The sequence below is a fragment of the Oreochromis aureus genome, linkage group 18, assembly GCF_013358895.1.
Source record: "Oreochromis aureus strain Israel breed Guangdong linkage group 18, ZZ_aureus, whole genome shotgun sequence".
Lineage (NCBI taxonomy): Eukaryota > Metazoa > Chordata > Actinopteri > Cichliformes > Cichlidae > Oreochromis > Oreochromis aureus.
In genome coordinates, this window is record NC_052959.1 from 7,792,875 (window position 1) to 7,811,989 (window position 19,115).

The 19,115-nt window shown below is 39.3% G+C and overlaps 2 protein-coding genes across 5 annotated transcripts; one reads left to right on the forward strand and one right to left on the reverse strand.

The window, feature by feature from the left end:
• Positions 1 to 3,455: 3,455 nt before the first annotated feature.
• Positions 3,456 to 8,029, forward strand: LOC116335244. 2 transcript variants are annotated; one of them, XM_031758882.2, is made up of 10 exons: positions 3,456 to 3,547; positions 4,028 to 4,101; positions 4,406 to 4,464; positions 4,601 to 4,764; positions 4,849 to 5,012; positions 5,766 to 5,896; positions 6,416 to 6,572; positions 6,686 to 6,791; positions 7,170 to 7,251; positions 7,366 to 8,029. In XM_031758882.2, the coding sequence occupies exons 2-10, from the start codon at positions 4,035 to 4,037 to the stop codon at positions 7,444 to 7,446; spliced, it is 1,011 nt and encodes a 336-aa protein (XP_031614742.1). In that variant the 5' UTR covers positions 3,456 to 3,547; positions 4,028 to 4,034; the 3' UTR covers positions 7,447 to 8,029. The 2 variants fall into 2 exon arrangements, with proteins under 2 accessions (XP_031614742.1, XP_031614743.1); XM_031758883.2 differs by having other exon boundaries at positions 4,409 to 4,464.
• A 1,412-nt stretch (positions 8,030 to 9,441) lies between these two features.
• On the reverse strand, positions 9,442 to 14,113 carry LOC116335245 (SH2 domain-containing protein 1A-like). 3 transcript variants are annotated; one of them, XM_031758884.2, is made up of 4 exons: positions 13,648 to 14,113; positions 10,685 to 10,751; positions 10,457 to 10,595; positions 9,442 to 10,292 (listed from the first exon to the last, which is right to left on the reverse strand). In XM_031758884.2, exons 1-4 carry the CDS (start codon positions 13,797 to 13,799, stop codon positions 10,246 to 10,248), a joined length of 405 nt encoding a protein of 134 aa, XP_031614744.1. In that variant the 5' UTR covers positions 13,800 to 14,113; the 3' UTR covers positions 9,442 to 10,245. The 3 variants fall into 3 exon arrangements, with proteins under 3 accessions (XP_031614744.1, XP_031614746.1, XP_031614745.1); XM_031758886.2 differs by having other exon boundaries at positions 10,457 to 10,592; positions 10,691 to 10,751; positions 13,648 to 14,109; XM_031758885.2 differs by having other exon boundaries at positions 10,691 to 10,751; positions 13,648 to 14,106.
• Between the last annotated feature and the right edge of the window lie 5,002 nt (positions 14,114 to 19,115).

Below are 19,115 nucleotides of genomic sequence, written 5' to 3' on the forward strand. Positions count from 1 at the left end.
ATCTCTGTACGCTGACTTGTCGTTGCTGCTGATGAGTCCAACCACGGTTGTGTCGTCAGCGAACTTGATGATGTGGTTAGAGCTGTGTAGGGCGGTGCAGTCGTGTGTCAGGAGAGTGAACAACAGAGGGCTGAGAACACAGCCCTGAGGGGCTCCTGTGCTCAGCTTGATACTGCTGGAGATGGTGTCGCCGATTCGGATGGACTGAGGCCTCTCTGATAGGAAATCTAGTATCCAGTTGCAGAGAGAGGTGCTCAGTCCCAACTTGCAGAGTTTGTCAAACAGTTTTTGGGGGATAATGGTGTTGAATGCTTAGTTAAAGTCTATGAACAGCATTCTGACATAGGTGTGTTTCTTGTCCAAGTGGGAGAGGGAGAGGTGAAGCTCAGTGGAAATAGCATCTTCGGTCGACCTGTTCGGCCAGTATGCAAACTGCAGCGGATCCAGTGAGCAGGGCAGGTTGCTTTTCACATGTGCCATGACAATTCTCTCAAAGCACTTCATGATGATGGGGGTCAGGGCGATGGGACGGTAGTCAGTCAGGCAGGTTACTGAGGATTTCTTTCGCACCGGGATGACGGTGGTGGACTTGAAGCATGCTGGGGCAATCATCTGGCTCAGTGATGAGTTGAAAATGTCTGTGAAGACATCAGCCAGCTGATCAGCGCAGTCTCTCAGCACACGACCTGGGATGTTGTCTGGTCCAGCAACTTTCTGTGGGTAGACGGAAAGTTGAGAGATCTCCTCACGTCGGCTAGAGGCAGAGAGATGGTCTGGTCGATGGTGGGGGGTGTGGCTTTCTTTGCTTGTGTGTTGTTCAGTGCATTAAACCATGCGTAGAACTTGTTCAGCTCCTCAGGAAATGTGGCATCTCCATCACAGCTGCTTGGTACAGGCTTGTACTGTGTGACAGCCTGAATGCCCTGCCATAAACTTCGAGAGTCCTTTGTGTTGTGGAAGTGCCTCTGGATCTTTTGTGCATGTGCATGCTTTGCTTGTTTGATGGTACAAGAGAGGTTGGCTCTGGCTCTTCTGAGAGCTGTTTTATCTCCAGACTGGAGAGCAGCATCTCGCTGTCTCAGACATGCACGTACCGCTGCAGTGAACCAGGGCTTCTCATTGGCTCTTGTGGTGATGGTTTGGAGACTATTACATTCTCTGTGCACTTACTGATGTAGCAGGTCACAGATTCAGTGAACTTGTCCAGGTCCAAGAAGCCATTTCGGGTGGCTGCCTCTTTAAACATGTTCCAGTCTGTGCACTCGAAACGGTCCTGAAGCGCTGAGACAGTCCCACTTGGCCGGACTCTGATGGTTTTTCTGGCTGGTCTTGTGCGTTTCAGCAGTGATGTGTACGTGGGCAGCAGCATCACAGTGCCATGGTCAGATGAGCCGATGTGTAGGTGCACAGCTGCCTTGTAGGCCCCGCGCACGTTGTTTTATTCATACAGTTCTTCTCTCTGGTTGGGAAGTTCACCGGCTGGCTATGACAAAAAAACCTTCCAGGTGCGCAGTCTGGAGCTCGTTGACAGCATGAGACAGTTCTGCTAGTGCCAAGTTAGCATTAGGATTTGGTGGGAGATACACTGCTATAACAAGTAGCGGATAAAAATGCAAGCGAGGATGAACTTACCGATCACATACTTGTGAAAAACATGCCAGATGAAGGCAAGACTGGAACTGACAAACTTGTGGACAATGAAACTGGATGGATCTCCTGAGGATTCAGTTACAGAACCAAGAAACCAACCTGTTAACTCACCTGATGAAATGGACAGTGATGATCCCATTACAATTCAACCAGTGAGACAATCAAAAAGAATCAGACACCCTTCTAAAAGACTTGATTATCCTGATTTAGGAAACCCTCCAGTGACTGTTGTAAAATCACTTTTCTAGGGTTTGAGCACTGTCTTTTCAAAGTCCCTTAATTGCAAAGACAGACAGTGTTGGCTACACATGCAGTGAAACCTGTGTGATATTTAGCTGGGGAGGGTGTAACCCAGTAGAGAAAACCTCTTTTTTAAAATTTTATTTTCTCCCTTTTATTTGTATCAATGCATTTGCATTCCAAGCGGTGGACCACCATCACGTATTGGCTAGGTCTTTTGCACTTTGAGAAGTAAAAAAGTTAAACATGGTTGTCTTGGTGAGTTTTAATACAGAATAAGTGTTGTAAACAAGTGCTTGCACTGTCTCTAAGCTAATTTGACAACTTTAATGTTAAGCTGATGGGAGCACGAGCTACAGAGGCCATGTGGCTGTGTCCCTTGCCCTGTTCACGCTGATACCTCATCTTGCCTAGGTTTTTTTTGTTGGTGTTGATAAAGTAGCTGGAACTGATTCCTGAATTCTCTCCGAATGGAGATGGCGAGCCTGTGCGCAGACTGCCTGAACCCTTGCTGAAGAACTTCATTATTCTCTCTTGAGAAAAACCAAAGTGGTAACAACTCAAATCACCAAACCAAAACAAAAAAAAGGAACGTAAATAAAAAGAAATAGTGACTTGACTAATGACCAAAAAGGACAAACTGAAATATTGAGCTCAATGGGACTGTGTTTTTTTGGTTTGTTTTTGTTAAGCCGGCTTATTATTAGTGTTATTGTACCCTAATTTTTTATTAATAATAAGTGTTATAAAGTTATATAGAGTAGTATTAAGTGGACACAGCCCTGAAAAATAAAGGCATGAGACCATGTGTCCTTGTGGAGTAGATAGTTGCAGACTCTCGCTTACACTCGCCTGGGAAAAATGTAGATAAGAGGGGACCATCTCTAGTGGAAAGTTACTGAGACACTGTTGTGGAGCTTCTGTAACAAAACTGTCAGGGGCACACCATCATTTTGAGATCCACGGCAATGTGTCTTGCAGGCTGCATCTCCCTTCTAGAAGTAATGTGAAAGAGAAATAAATTGTTAAATGGTCTGCTCAGCAGTGTTTTGTCTTCCATCGGATGCCTCTGAGGAATCAAAAGAACTCGGTGAAGTGTTGATATTAACACAGGAGAGACTTCTCTGCAGGTTCAGCTGAAGCTGAAGCTGCAGATTGTGAGCTAACTGATTCTAACATATAGAGAAAGAAAAGTGGAGGAAAGACAGAAAAAGCAGACTCAACCAGGAAGAACCAGGGGAACAATATCTTATAAAAAAAAGATGTCATATGTTATTCTGTCTCGTTATTACATCCAGTTGTTATTGTTTTTACCTCAAATGTGGTTTAACCCAAATAAACTAAAGTAGATCAACATCATGTGGTTTGTATTAGAAAACCACATGATGTTGATCTTCATTATTTTTTTGATACAGATCTGCTTTACTTTGTTGAAGCTGATAACATTTATGCATTGATGTTGACCTGTTTCACTTTGCTTGATCTGCTTTACGAGCAAATGAAGAAAAAAGAAGAAACAGAAAGAAAGTCTTGGTTTCCTGGATCTGAGTACAGTATGTGACGTCATGCTTCTTCTTTCCCCAGAAATGTGTCATTGTCTTCAGGCAGCGAGAGCACAGAGAACCACAAGTTAGACACGGAGGAGGGACAGCAGATGGTGAGACTTTATTATTATTGCTATTTACACAATTTTTAATATAATATAGCTGGTAGGAAACTTGGGGATTTACCTCGATTGATAAGAGAGCGTTATGCCAGCATAGTGAGTCATAGTTGGGTCCACTCGTCTTGTTTTTTTGAGGGAGAAGAGATAAACAGAATGATTAAACCGAAACAAGTCTTTCTTTTTTGTATAAATAAGTGTAAAATGGACACGTGAATGTAACCTAGTGAAGAATTAAGACTCATCTGAGAAAATATGTTTCTTTGTGGTTGATTATGTGCCCACTTAGACGCCTTACAAGCACCCACCTTCTACAAGTAAGCATGTAAAAAGGGGAAGTATTAAACACAGGAAATTGCTCATTGTAAAGTGGTACAATGCCGTTCCTGTGTTTACTGTATGGTGGCTGAAGACTTTATGCTCATTAGTGTGTATCTGTGTCTCTGTCTTTCTGTGTGTGTGTAAAACACTCAGGTCGGCCATGGCTGTGTTTCTGATCCGTCTTGTAATTTGGTCCACTTCGTTGGTTTTGTGGTTCCCTCAAAGTGGTAGGTGGATGATTAATCACAATTCAAACATGTCCTCAGTAAAAAAAAATGCTTAAGAAGAATGGCTTTTGGCGACATGAAAATCAAAATATTTTTGCAGGAAATACCAGGAGCTTTATTTAAACAATGATTTTACTTTAACCTTTTTTTAATCTGGGTGGTGTCTGACTTTGTTTCCTGCTTCCTTTACACAGTAAGCTAATCAAAACTGGACACCTCTAAACCCCAGTTTATAGAAATAAAAATTAAAAATTCTGATCAGTTAAGAATTTGTGCTGCAGATTAAATGTGTGTTTTCTTATAGCAGCGACTGAAAGCCATGGTTTGGATCTCTGTCAGGAGGTTTGCGATGACAAATACGAGGTGAAAATGAGAATATGCTTTTGTACAAACACTTTTGTTTTTTAATGACCTCACAGATGCAGCGTGTGCTATTTAAATAAACTGTAAATTTTTGTATTGGTTTTTCCATTCCAATGTTCTGATCTTGTATGTGAAGCTGGGCATGGTTAACATACAAAATCCAACAGAGAACATTTCACATGAAGAGCTTTCAGATATAAAGGAGACGTTTATCTGCCTCCTCGACTCAACAAATGAGCTTAACTGCTCCTGGTCATTCAACACCTTAGAGAAGGATACTCGGCTCTCTGTGTTTATCAGGTATTCTGATTTTTTTAAAGGTTCATTTTAATGTGGAACAATGAACGCTACACATTGTTTTAACTCTGTACTTCTCTCTTCCAGTGTCTGTAATGAGAAAACAGTAATTGAGTCTCGTACTTTTGCGGAAAGAGTTGGATCGATGTCCTTGACTGTCAGCAAGGAAATATCAGGCGTAGTCTTACATTTTAACATGTCCCTGCACAACTGGATATCTTACACTTACGTGTATGACATGGACACACTAGGTAATTCTATACAAACAGTGTTGAGTAGTTATATAAACCCAATTCAAAAGAAGTTGGGAGCAAAAGTTGCTGAGTAAAATGTATGTAAAAAAGGATGGAATGTTTGGAAAGCTCATAAACCCATATTTTATTCACAGCAGAGCACAGAAAACATCACATTTTTAAACAGATTTACTATTTCAGGAAAAATATTATCTGATTTTGAATTTGTTGCCTGCAACACATCTCAAACTTTGGGATGGGGAAACAAAAGGCTAGAAAAGTAAGGGATAATAAAAAGAACCAGCTGAAAGAACATTTTGTAACTGGCAACAGCTCGGTAACAGGATTGAGCTTCTTAAAAGAAGTAGTGTTTCTCAGAAGTTTAGATGGGCAGAGGTTCACCAATCTGCAAAAGACTTTGTTTACAAAGTTGTGGAACAATTTCAGAATGATGTTCCTCCCAGTGACTTTGAAACACCTCATTATATATGATACATATTATCATCAAACATTCTGAGAATCTGCCGAAAATCATTATTGGACCCCTGTGGTCCTTGGGCTCTCGGGTCTCTGCAGTGCCTCAAAAGGAGGCATTCATTTTAAAATGGACTGAGGAAAAGTGGAAAACTGTTCTGACGTTACGCAAATCAAAATGTGAAATTCTTTTTAGAACACATGGTAAGCTGAAGCTTGACGTTAGGTTTAGGTTGTGTTGTTGTCAGATACCTTACTGATCATGTGCTTGTGTGTGTGTGTGTGTGTGTGTGACAGAGCATCTTTCTCCACCTAACATCTCTGCATCGTTCACTAATGGTAACCTGATTGTAAAATGGGACCCGCCTCGCACCAGAAACAACGTTAACCCTGAATGTTTTGAAAATGAAGTGGAAATAGGTGATCAGGTACAGTACGCTTCAGATGCAACATTCTGTTTTTGTTTTTTTTGTACGTGTGGCAGGAATAATGAACAAGACAAACTTCTTTTTAACCCTGTGGGGTCTAAGGCTCCATATGCATGGCTATTTTTTAAATAAAATAATAATAATAATGCTCCTGCTTTGAAAAATGTTTCTGTCCACATGAAAACGCAAAAAGGGGGAAAAAACAATGATTAGTGCTGTTAAGGGCATGCCAATGCAACAGGTGTCAACTTAAGCCAGACTGTACAGAAAACTTGCAAACAATAACCACAATCTGATGCCAAAAAAGGAGATAAAGGTGCAGTCCTTGCAAGATAAAAACCTTGTTTTAATTGTAACCTGAGTTTTCAGTGTCTTTGTAAAACAATAAAAAAAGAGTGTTATGATAAGTCGTGCTTAGACCTCAGAGGGTTAATTGAAGTCCAAAGTCAGAGCAATCTTATCAGAGTCGGCCTTGTGAAAGTGAGATTAACCATTTTTTGATTAATCTCTTTAAAACAGGAAAAAACAACACCTTTGCTACTTAAACACCATACAAATCATACAGTGGCAAGTGTAGATCCTTCACACAGCTATAGTGTGAGAATGAGGACAAGAATATCAGAAGATTGCTCAGGATCACATCACTGGAGTGAATGGAGTCCCACTGTCACACTGTGTAAGTCCTCTATGTCTTCTTGTGCAGTGGTTTAAACAGTGGCTGATGATGCAGTGTTATAATTATCGACATGTCAGTTTAAAGAACAGTGCTTTTGTGTTGTGTGTCTGTAGCGATGGAACGGTCAGATTCTGTGCTCAAGCCTGTGGTGATAGTCTTCATTTGTCTCGGGGTACCCATGGGCCTGCTGGCTTTGCTGCTGTTTGTGCGCTATCAGAGGTATTGTTTTAACCTGCCGCCACATATGTGACTCCTCCTTTAACTGGTTTGTTTTGTTTTAAGCTGTTTGTGTCTCTCCAATCAACTTTGTCATGACTTTTAAATGTGAAACTGGTAAATGTCGGAAAAAGAACAAAGTTGAGGTTACGTTAAAAAGGAGAAGTGAGAGAATGGCATCTTTCTTCACATCACAGCATCCACCCTAAAGTTCTTTAACCTACAGGCAAAAATCCCCCGGTTTGACTTGTTAACTAACCAAATAAGGAGAATGCAAAAGGAGATACAAGATAAAACACTTCCTCCCTTGCATCTGTTTTTTCCCCCTTTTAAAACTAGAAACGTGTCAAGGATCATTTTGTGTATACTTGTGTGTTTTAGGGTGACTAAGGTCCTTTTTCCTCCAATTCCTCGCCCCCCACCAAAGTACAAATATTTCCTGGAAAAAAGCGATGCATTTAATGTGAGTACATTGTGGACTGTGAATACACAAGATCACATTTCTCACACTTTTTCGAACCACAAAGATGTGTGTATACAAAGTTTAAAAGCTTTGTTTCCTGTTTTGTGTTGCCAGTTTTTCTATTCTACCCCATCGGCTAAGCCTGAAGAAGTGATCACTGAGGTGGAAGACACTGGGAAAAACCCTGGAAAGTAATACAGGATGCACAGGTTGAAGAACAACAACAACAACGACTTTCGTTATATCTAAATGTATGGACTGTCTAGTTTTTCTTATGTGATATTTCATTTCAGGAGGAGTATAGAGGTGTTAAATACATGCAAAGGTTGTGTTTATGCGTTTCTATGTATGGCCTTGTAATCTAGCCTTTCAGGTCTATATACTTTTTATACCTTTTGAGTGCATACCAATGTAACAACGGTATAAAGGTTAACTTTGTATGTCTTTTTTTAGTATGTGAAATAAGGTTGGGGGATGAATATTCATCAACTCTTTTGAATCTCATTCACTCATGCATACAGCCTCATTCGTCTTAAGCCTTGTTTTTAGATGAGTGGTCAATTTGGAGTAGTTTAGCCTCTTAGGTGCATCCCAAGAAAAGCAAATATGGCATATTTAGAGAACTATTAAAAGACCCCAAAAGTGCAAATTAAGATAAAAAAAGAAGATGAGGACTAAAGGGGAAACAAGAATAAGGGCCACCCATGGGAGTCCAGCCAGCCTTGATAAAATGTGAGATTTTAAACAAAATGTGAATAAAGCTAAGTTAACCCCAAAGCAGAAGTCTGAATTTCTGAACAGGAGATACCTGTTGTCTTATCAGAGAGTTACATGCTTAAAACCACTGTTGTGTATGTGAATCTGTTATACTTACCTTAGTGCACCGTCTAATGGTAACAAAACATCCCATTTTCTCCAAAAAGTAAACAAATGTTTAACCGTTCCAGGCTGAGAAACACATACAGCAGTCTAATGTGTGGTTTTTGCACTTTGGTTATTGTAAAGATTGAAAACAAGATATAGACTGTGATCGACCTGATGACGCTTAGAGGTGCTAAGATGGATTTTCACCACACTTTAAGTTTATCTGTCAATGTGTGATCATGGGAAATTGTAGCTCTGTAGCAGCTCTGTAGCAGCATAAACCTCAATTCATAAGTATTACACAATGTATTACTGATTACTTTTCTTAAAAGAAATCCACTATGTAGCTTAATTACTCATTGGAGATGTTAATTCTTTACATAACTTTTCTAATCTGTAAAATGACCTTAAATCCACCTTTACATAATTACCAGCTAACAATATAAAGGCTACAGTTCCACACACTGGCCTAAAGAGATTTCATGGCGATCACCATAGCGATTCTGCTTTAGAAACATGAATAGGCAGAAATAGAGGCTGCAAGACTGACTGCTTGCATCAGCATTTGTTACTTGTTGAAGATCAAACTTTCGTCACTGGGCTTTGAATAGTATTAAACAGTATTTTTCTTTTTATTAAAAGATATTTTCAATAAGATATAATCAGATAATTAAGAGCAACTCATCGTGTACGGATCTCCTGTCTTAATGAATCTGGGACATTACACGTAAGCTTTACATTTATCACATGTCATTTCCGGAGCAGACCTTGTGTCCTCTTTCTTTCAGCTTTTGTCATCTCTCAGATTACATTTATTACACATTAACCTTACTTTTCTCCCATAAAGACACAACAACTGTATCTTTAGCTAGCAAAAACACTGCTTGCTAATCTGTACAGGATCTATTTGTGCGGATGCTAATATTTGTTGAGCTGTTTGGAATTACTTGTCTTACTTACATGTTTTTTTTAACATTACTTCATTTATTCTTGCCCCTCCTCTGTTACACTATTTACATGTTTATGTTACTCAGCTTTTGCAGCATGAATGTCTGACAGGAACGAGAAAGTGTGCCGGCTGGTCCACAGTATCAGTGGGAAAAACCACTGTCTGCAGAACATGAAAAATGTATTAGCTTGAAAGCATCTTTTTTTAAACTGTCCTTATTGAATGAAGGTGATGGCAAGAGTGCAGCTGATGTGATGTTCGCACAAGAGGAGAAGCTCTGTTTGTTTTAGTATCCATCTTCTACCTGTCCATAAGAAAAGAAATTTGCACATTTCCATCCAAAATTTACTGTTTGTATACATTTCACAGTCACTGAATTCTATACAAAACTCCTTTAATTGATCTGAGATAGTTTTTAAATATATTAGCATTTAATTAGTTGCATAAGTTTAACACATTTGATACCATGAAGTCATTTTCAGATCTGCTATCACGTTGTCAGTTATTGAGAAGAGATGTATGAAAATGAAAAAAATAAATGAACAATTAAAGTCTTTGCAACAGAAAGTTTGGTGCTCACAATAGATTTCACAGTCTACCTTTCCTGCTCTGCTGCGTTTGCTACGTCGTTACAATGAACGAGGCCAGTGTGCATCTTGGTTCCATAAACCGATAAACCACAAATGAAACAGTTCACTGTACACGACTTTCTCAACCAGAAAGAATGCAAACAAACGTCAACAATCTTGATCCAAATACAGCACTTGTCAAAACTGATACAACATAAAACATTAGATTAAGCCTTACACCATTTGGACAGAAATCATTGATGTATGCACCCAAAAAGGTAAGTAGCATGAGGGACCACATGTCAGGAACGTGGGTCTGATGAAAAAGACAACCACTGTCACTGCATGAAATAAAAAAAAATTTAAAAAAAAATAAACTAAAAAAACCAGCAACAAAAAAGTGCTCCCACTCATGGCGTGTGTTAAAACATTTACATATCTTTCAGTAGTAGTTTGCGGGCTACTGAAAATATGTGTTAAACCATGACTAAATCAACACAAAAACTGAAAATAAATACACAAAGAAATTGAGAAACAGGGGCAGACAAGATGAGTGAGCCGCTGTGGTTTCTGTCGGTTTGATCGTCTTGTGAGATTAAGAGCACGATGGCCTCAGTACACAGAGCTGCTGCTGTTGTTCATTTCCATGTAAAGAAACTCTGTGGTGGAGATCAGTGAGACTGTGTTAGAGGTGACTGAATAGATTATGAGTCAACATAGACATTTTAAATGAGTTTACGGGTGTGCTTTTGCCTCCGTGGGTGAATGGGCCATGTGTGTAAGCAGGGAAAAATGTGCGCATGTGTGTATTTGTGTGTCATACCTTCGCCCAAGCTGTTTCGTACTCGTGTTTTGTCCAGCGGATCTGTGAGCGGGGCTATTCCAACTACAGCAGCCCTCCTGTAGCCTTCTATTAGTGCCTCCAGAGTCCTAAATGTTGGTGGTCTGACTGTTGAATCCTGCTAATGAAAGAAACAATCCCACATACACAAAACTATAAATGACCGCCTTATGTTGTGTTTGTGTGTGTGTGATCTATATCTGTGCGTACCCCCACCTGAAGGCACCAGCCATCAGCAGAGCGTAGGAGCCTGTAGGTGTGAACAAACGGTGCTTTCCTGTAAAAAGAAACACAAAAAATGACAATTCTTCAGTCCGAATGACTGTCTTTGAAATCTGGTGTATCTGAAAGTGCATTTCTGAAAGAAACACAAAATGTGGTTTGGGGTGGAGGATGATTCAGTGATTTCAGATTTGTGTTTCGCAACCTGAAACGAGATGCCAGAGCAAATCTGATTGCTGTGTATAGTCATATTTTCCTTTTTTTGTTGCTTATCATATTATCACCCTGCAAAACAAAGGTTGCAGTCTGATTTATTGTGTCACAGCATGTGGCAGTTATATTTTTAATAGAAGGCGTCGTTAAAGGCTTATTGTGTTGTGCACATCTGACACATAACCCCCTCCATATGTACTCAGCTTTTGTTACATTTCTACATACGCAGTATGGGACACCAGCCACACTGCAGAGAACAGCCCAGTCTGGACAACATTTATGCTGGCTGCCTGTATAAGAGAGCTACCAGCATTACTAAGGACTCAGTGTCAGGGGCTGGGTCTGTGACCCGGCATTTTGAATTCCCTTTGTATTTTTCAATTTGTTATATGATACTGAATATATGCTTAGTTCTGGTGTTGCCATTATTAGTTAGGATTTAATTGAGTTTTATTCTAGTTTAGGTTTCCGTCTATGTCCCCTTCTGCGAGTCTGTTCTTGTCTTCTGTGTTAGTTGTCATGTCTACGTCTCTCAGTATTTCCTGTTTTATTTTGAAAGTCTTGTTTCTATGTTTACTGTGTTTAATGTACCTTTCCCTGTTGTGTCATGATGTTCAACTGTGTCAGCTGTTTTCCCCACGTCTCCACTTCCCCTAATCACCTCTGTGTGTATTTAGCCTTTGTGTTTTCTTTTATTCATCGTCAGGTCATCTGTATTCCTTCTGTCTCGTCATGTCAGGTTCCATGTATTCTGCTCAGGTCGTGTTCAGGTTTCATGTTCTTGTACATCATAGTTTCTTGCACGTCCCTGGTTAATGCTCGTGTCAGTTATGATTGTTATCCCAGATTGGTCACAGTTCAGTTTTTCCAGTTTGGGTTTTAGTTAAGTTTTTGCCCTGCTCGCTTCTGCTTTGTTTGTTTTGGTATTCGTGTTTAAACAGCCTGAATAAGCGGCTCGTTTCTTTTTAAAGACACAGTTTTTAAAAACACACACACACACACACACAACCAAAAGCACGACAATGAGGATGCTTTTCTGATTTAACAAAGATCACTTCAACTGAGATGACATTATGAAAATTTCAGCCCAATAAGAGCTCGACCACAGCCAAGTATAAGAGTAAAATACTGCTTAAACATTGGTGCAACAACGATATCGATCTGTGTAGAATATCAGTATATTAATCAGAGAGGCCATTTTGAGCTTGTGGTTAATGTTTTAAAGCAGGAAGCACTTTTACATTTATATTATTTTACTTACATTTTCATACAGGGCTTATAATGTATTTTTAAATGGGGGCAGTAGTGCTTTCACTTAAGTGTAACCTAAATACTTCCTGTCATAATTTTCAAGTACTACATAATAGCAGTTATAACCTCGTTGGAGATTTTGAAATTGTTAATTTCATTACACAGTGGAAATTAAGTCGTGGTTATAATCAAGATAAGATTAAATAATTGATTGGGCTGTTAATTTATTTTTTTTATATCAATAATCCAGGTACTTTTATTTATCCAGGTAATTTTATTTATGCCACATTTAGCATAAAATAAAATAAAATAAATATTAGAAATGTTCTATTTAAATGCAACATTTATCAAATGACGTAGTGTCACAGAATGTCGAGTGTAATAAGCTTCGTTTTAACAGTTTTAGAAAAAGGGGCAATTTTTTCCTACTTACACAGTGGGGCTGCAGGCTGCATGCTAACTATCCTAAATAAGCATTATTTTTGGTGTATTCTATTATGCGTAGTCTTCTATTGTATGGTAGGAAATTACCATTCCTAATTTTTAATATACAGCATGGAAAATTATGAAATTTTAAAAGACTGAAGATGAGGGAGGACACAACCTTTCAGTCTGTGACTCCAAGGACCTCTAGAACAGTTCATTACTCAAGGTCTGTTAAGTTGACTCAGTGGAGCTTTCTAAAAAACAGTTAAAAACTTTTTTTTAAAATCGGGACTTCTGTTGATGTTCCTTTGTTGCGTATGTTTTTCTTTTCTTTTCTTCTGTTTTAACCTAGTTCTCTATCGATATTGATTGTGTTTTCATTTTGTGCAGCGCTCTCTGACTCTCATGTCTGTGAAAAGTACAATACAAATAAGCTTTACTTACCTTGTTACACTCTCTAAAAGCTTTCTTTAGCTTTAAACACATATCACTGAAACGCATAACAACCGGCGGCCCAAAAGCCCAGTGTAAGAAACGGGGGTTAAGATACTCGATAACACACCCCACACACCCTAAAAATACTGAGTCATTACAACAACTGAGAAAACGACAACTGAGCATTTCTCCTTTAATCTAAAATATCTATATGTCTAGTTGTGTGAAAATGCGTCCCAGTTGTGGGACTACGGTTTTTCTGTGTGCACGCTTGTCTAGACGCACTCCCTGTGTCTGGGTGAGGTTTTTCTGGTTTAAACCAATCCAACAGTAATCATTAATTATAATAATTAAAGCATAATTTGTGTAGTTTTTATTTTAAAATACCAAGAAGGCATTTGTTACAGCACAATTAGTATCTCCTCATTCTCAACTGTCAGTTGTTACTCCCATGTATCCTCGGTGTGAAATACAAAGTTAATATCACAGCACTCAACACTCTGTATATGTACTAATAAATACATACATAATTAAATCAAAAATGTCCTAGCAAACTCATAAGTTTGCATAACTACAAGAAAACTGGCACTTTGGGTCACACTTGTACCGCTCCTCCGGCAGCTCACCTCACACACAGACAGTAGGCCCCCCGTACTGTGCTGCTGTCTCTCAGCAGAAAGCTGCCATCATACCCGAATCTCTCCAGCAGCCTCTCTGTGTCCTGACTTCCAATACTCCCATAGTAAATTGACTGGACCAGCCTCCCCTCAGTCTCCATGTTGGCTCAGTGGCAGAAACCCATCTGAGCCTTTTTTGCCAAAGTGCAGCAGACACCAGCAGCAGAGGAGTGTGTGAAAGGCTATGAGGCAGGAAAAGCCTTTCTGGTTTTCACACTTTTGTGTCATGCAGCTGCACTTCGCACGTTCTTGCACTTTTTTTAACCCGAATCATGCCTTTTATCTGTTGAAAAGCGAAAGTTTGTTTTCTCCTTTGCTGTTCAGCCCCTTTTGAATTCTTGTTCTTGTTCTGCAAATCACAAAAGAGAGAAGCAGAGGAAAATACTAATCAGCCGTGTTCCACCGCTTTAGGAGTATTTCTAATGCTGCTGTATATCCAGATAAAATGATCTGACACACACGTGTGAATGTGCATCAGCCACAATTGGGACTGAAAGAAAAAAGATTTAAGCAGACAGTTTATATATGTCTGAAAATATATAAACCACACACATAACACACATACATGCATACACAGGTTCAAACTCAAAACCTCAATCACAGGTGTGGTTTGGCACTACCATGTTTATTGGTGAAAAAAAAAACTAAAAAAATTGAGCTAAAGTGTGTTTTTGTATTTTTAATAATAAAGAAAAGCTTAGAAGAAATGTTCCTATTCACATTAAAACAGCAGCATGAAAGAGCAGCCTAGCTACAACAACAACAACAGCACAGCAACACAACTGGTAATTGATCCAGTAACTCTAGTAAGAGTAATGACTTTAACTTTTTCACGAAACATGGTGTAAATCAGCTGCATATCACCACACGTTATCTGGACGTTTATCTTATAATAATTATGCATAATTAATTATGTCAGAGAACAGAATGGGACTTACTAGGGACTTTAAATGTGTGAACCTGATTAGCCTGATTGGCCCCTTTTTCACTCCAGATTTGAGCATTTTCCTTGTTGGATTTTCCCATTTTTATATTTAAAAAAAAATTCTCGCCTGTATATACTCCCATGTTAGTTTCTTTTATTGTTTTAACGACCCCCCTTTACGATAATAATCGAAACATCGATAAAAAGCAGCACCAACAGGGATTTGTGGAGTTTACTGCATGTGATAACTATCTCCACCAGGTGTCGCTGGTGTCGCACTAAGGAATAGCAGCCACCATTAAAACGCTGGAGAAGAAGTCGATTTCCTGGTTTATTTCCTCTCACTTAAAGCGTGACCATTGGGCGTGGCTGCTTCTAGGCAAATAATGATTAACCGTAAAAATTTGACACGTTGAATCGACTGTGTTGTTCCGCCTCAGGCTGAAAAACATAAAGCAGCCACATAAAACCGTGCAGCCCGCATTTCAGCAGCAGCATTCAGGTTTGCACCACATCACAGGGAGGAGGACCTTCACGTTTGAAGCCTGCGTGGGAACTGGAGGAGATGGTTTCAGTGGTTGATGTGGACCGGTGTTGTGCGAAAAACTGACTTCCGGTTTTTGGCAAAAAGTGGCTGCCCGTATTTAAAGTGTCATAAATAACATGTTGGCATGAATGATATGAAGTCTCCTTGGGCCACAAACAACATTCCTGTCACAAGGTAGAAGCCCCAATCAGTTTTTAGCAAAGTGATTTTTATTTATCTTTTATTTATACAGTGTAAAAGTTTGGTTGACATTTTTTAAAATGTGTTTTTAAGATCTGGCCAAGAGCGCAGCAGAAATTGCAACAATAGGTTGGTTATAGTGTGGGTACAATAACACAGAGTCATAAAGATACTTGAAAAACAGGACATTTTAAATGTTATATATAACCCCTTTGTACATCCTGTTCACTAAAGTCTACTTACCAACAATGTTCCCTCTAATTTTTCATGTGTCTGAACAAACACACAAACTCCCTGAGCGGTCCCTTGGACCACTGTGAGCAACATTAGACGTGTGCACTGTGGTCACGCCAGCATCAAATCCATCCAAGTTACATGGTTTATTAAAGAAATTTAGCCCACTTACAATGAAAATTTAAAAAAATCTTCTTCATGACCTGTGTAGTATGTTAACACTATTGGAAGTAAAAATAACTTGAACTCCAATTTTGAAAACACAACTTTCTTTATATATATACACATATATATATATATGTATATATAGCTCTGACTTGTATTATATTATATTATTATGAGTCTGTGGTCTGGTAAAGAGTCCTGTAACTCTCTGTCTGCAAAATACAGCATATAATGTCCAATGTTGGGCAATTAATTATATAGTTACTTCTTCAAAAAAAGTAGCTGAGTTTTGCAAACAACAAAGTTTTTTGCAGCTATTTACCTAAAAATGCAGCCAAGGCAGTTTTTTAAATGAACATTTCAAACGATTTACAGAACAATCAGCTGTTCTGCATCAAATTTGATGCCACACAAATTATTTGTGCCACTCCAAAAACTAATTTCTGTCCACTAGGAGAACATCGCAAGCCTGATACCTGCAGGCCTGACAACAGGAGATGTATCACTGCTGTAACACCTGTAACATTCAGCAGTCGCCTCATTGTTCTGACACACACAACAAAACTATTGACTACACCACACACCAACTACGCAAGATTTGAATTCTCTCACATCTCAAAACACCGCCGTCACTCCTAAAACTTCCCGCCTTCCTAAACAACTAAATGCCACGTTGCCATATCATTTTTTGATTGGTCAACATGGTACATTTTTCCACCAATAGGAAAGGGTGGGGTTTTTTGGTTTTGTTTTTGCTCACAGGCGGAGAGTGCTTTCGAGCGTTTTCCTTATAAAACGCCGTTTTTACCATTTCTTCCCGCAGTAAATATAAACAACGATAGTATTCAGGAAAAAAACAAACAGTGCAAATATTTTTTTTATCATAACTCTGGTTTTACGTGGCCTATCAACACAATTTAAAAACTGGTATGAAGTCCACACTTTTTCTGTCAATTGTTCCGTCTGTCCTGCTCTAAGGGTCAAATGGTGGGACTCTCCACCATTTGACCCTTAGAACTGAAGAAGCTTCTCGGATGAGAGGTGAAACATCTTCAAGCAACTTAAATCAGTCCAGACGCTTTTCTTTCCAAGCTCCTTAGAATACGATGACCTGGATGACCGAGAACCTTCACAGACGTCTGTCCTGCTCACATCTCCAGTGGTTGTAGACGTTGTCATTAACGTGGCTTCACTCCGCATCAGCCACGCCGCTTTGCTAGCTAAAACAGCGGTGTCGGCACATAAGGACGCTGTCATAGCCTGTCAACAACGTTGATTAGCTGCGTATATACGAATGTGAATCACATCATTGGCTGGACCAGCCAGTCACCGGTCACTTACTGACTCACACTGCAAAACAGAATGAATTGTTAACGTATTTATTTTAATTGCAATTCAGGTTAGATTTTTTTTTTTGTGCGCAACTCAGATTTTCTGTGCGCAGAGACCGTGCCAGCAGTGCACAATTGCGCACACACACAGCTTAGAGGGAACGTTGCTTACCAATATAAGTAAAGACATTACACATAAAAAAACAAAACAAATGAAAACATTGGAAATCAGCTTTTGGCACAACACCGGGACTACTGTCTCACCTGCATACAGTCATATATATCCAGTAAATTCCCCTCAGGTTGAAGCCACAGCCCATAAACATTAAGAAATCCCCCTGTTTTAAAAAATTCTGCATTATATATAGATATCGTACCAACTTTAAAGATTTTTCTTTTAACTACTTCTTCTTGTATAGTGCTTTTCTACTCTACCTGAGCGCTCTGAACAACTTGCCTCCCTAAACCCAGGAACATCTTTCTATGTAAGTGCTTTCTATCTAACATTCATACTCCTATGGATGCATCACATAACAACTTGGACTTCAGTATCTTGCCCAACGAAATTTGGCATGTAGACTGGAGCAGCCAGGAATCAAACCACCAACCTTCCAATTAGTAGATGTTCTACCTCCTGCGCTACAGCCATCTCTACATTATGATTTCTAAAAACATCATAATGCAGAAATAAAGCTTAATAATTTAGAGATGTCATCATCACTTGGTTTAAACAGCAGATCAGGCATCACCAGTCCTCTCACCACAGCCTGTAGCACACAGCAAGCATATGGAGTGATTGTTGGATAAGTCATATTAAAGATGCTAATGTTTTTGTTTTTCATTTCAACTGTAGTTACAGCAGGTAGTGCAGTGGTTAGAACTGCTGACTCTTGGCGAAAAGGTTCTGGGTTTGAATCCAGCTGGGGCCCTTTGTGTGCAGTTTGCATGTTCTCGCCATCTCTGCATTGGTTCTTTCAGCCCTGTGATAGATCCAGTGTGCACCCCACCATTTACCTAATGACAGAAAATAAATGGATGGATTTCTCTTTTGTTTATATAGCACCAATTCACAACAGTTTCCTCAAGATGCTTTACTGGTCAAAAAAATTAATTTCCTGTTTGGGGGGTTGTCTCATTGTTGCCCCTCTGGTGCACCTGTTGTTAATTTCATTAACCTCGAAGCAGCTGAAACTGATTAACAACCGCCTGAAGCAGCAGTAAAGCAAGATGTTCTTGGACCTTATTGGAGGTGAGCATGTCACTAGCATGTGCATGATGTGCATGCACAGTAAAGGCAATGAATCCGATCTCTTATATGAGAAGCACCTGTATATTTTCATCTCATTTTAATTCACTTTTACATACACTTGTTTCAGCCGCTGAATTCACTCAGCTTATGTTGGTGAAATCTTTTCCTCCAGTTTGCACTCCTCACTTTCTAGGGGTCACCAGAAGAGCATATGCATTATATATACTGAATATATTTTCTTCACTGCTTGTTACAAGTAAAAATGACATCGGGTCCAGTGGGATAGTGACTGTCATTATTTTTTTCCAATCTCCTCTTTATGTGTGTTGCCAAAGTCCCCACAGTCCCCGTCTGTCCCAGAAGATATGTGAATCGTCTCAACATAATCCACCATCAGTGGCATCCTAAAAAAAATCATCTCATTTTTATCTTCCTGTCAGACTCTTCCCATCAATGACCGCTTTGTCAAAACTCCTACAGATATCTTCCTAAATCCCATCAGGGGTAATTATATGTAAATCCATCTCTCATTTCTCTTTGTGTTGCTGTGTGAGCTGTGCATGGCACATGTTTATCATTTAGAAAATATCTTCAGTATTTTATTACTTTACACATATTATAGCATTTAACATGTTCATGGGGTTTAAAACAGAGAAAAGAAGAGAAACCTGCCATCACCTGACTTGAATAGTTTAAAAAGATGCCTGATAAAAAATCCCCTGCCTAGGACCACCGGATGAGTATTTGGACTCTTGCTAAATCAGCAACATGTAATATGGTACAGAA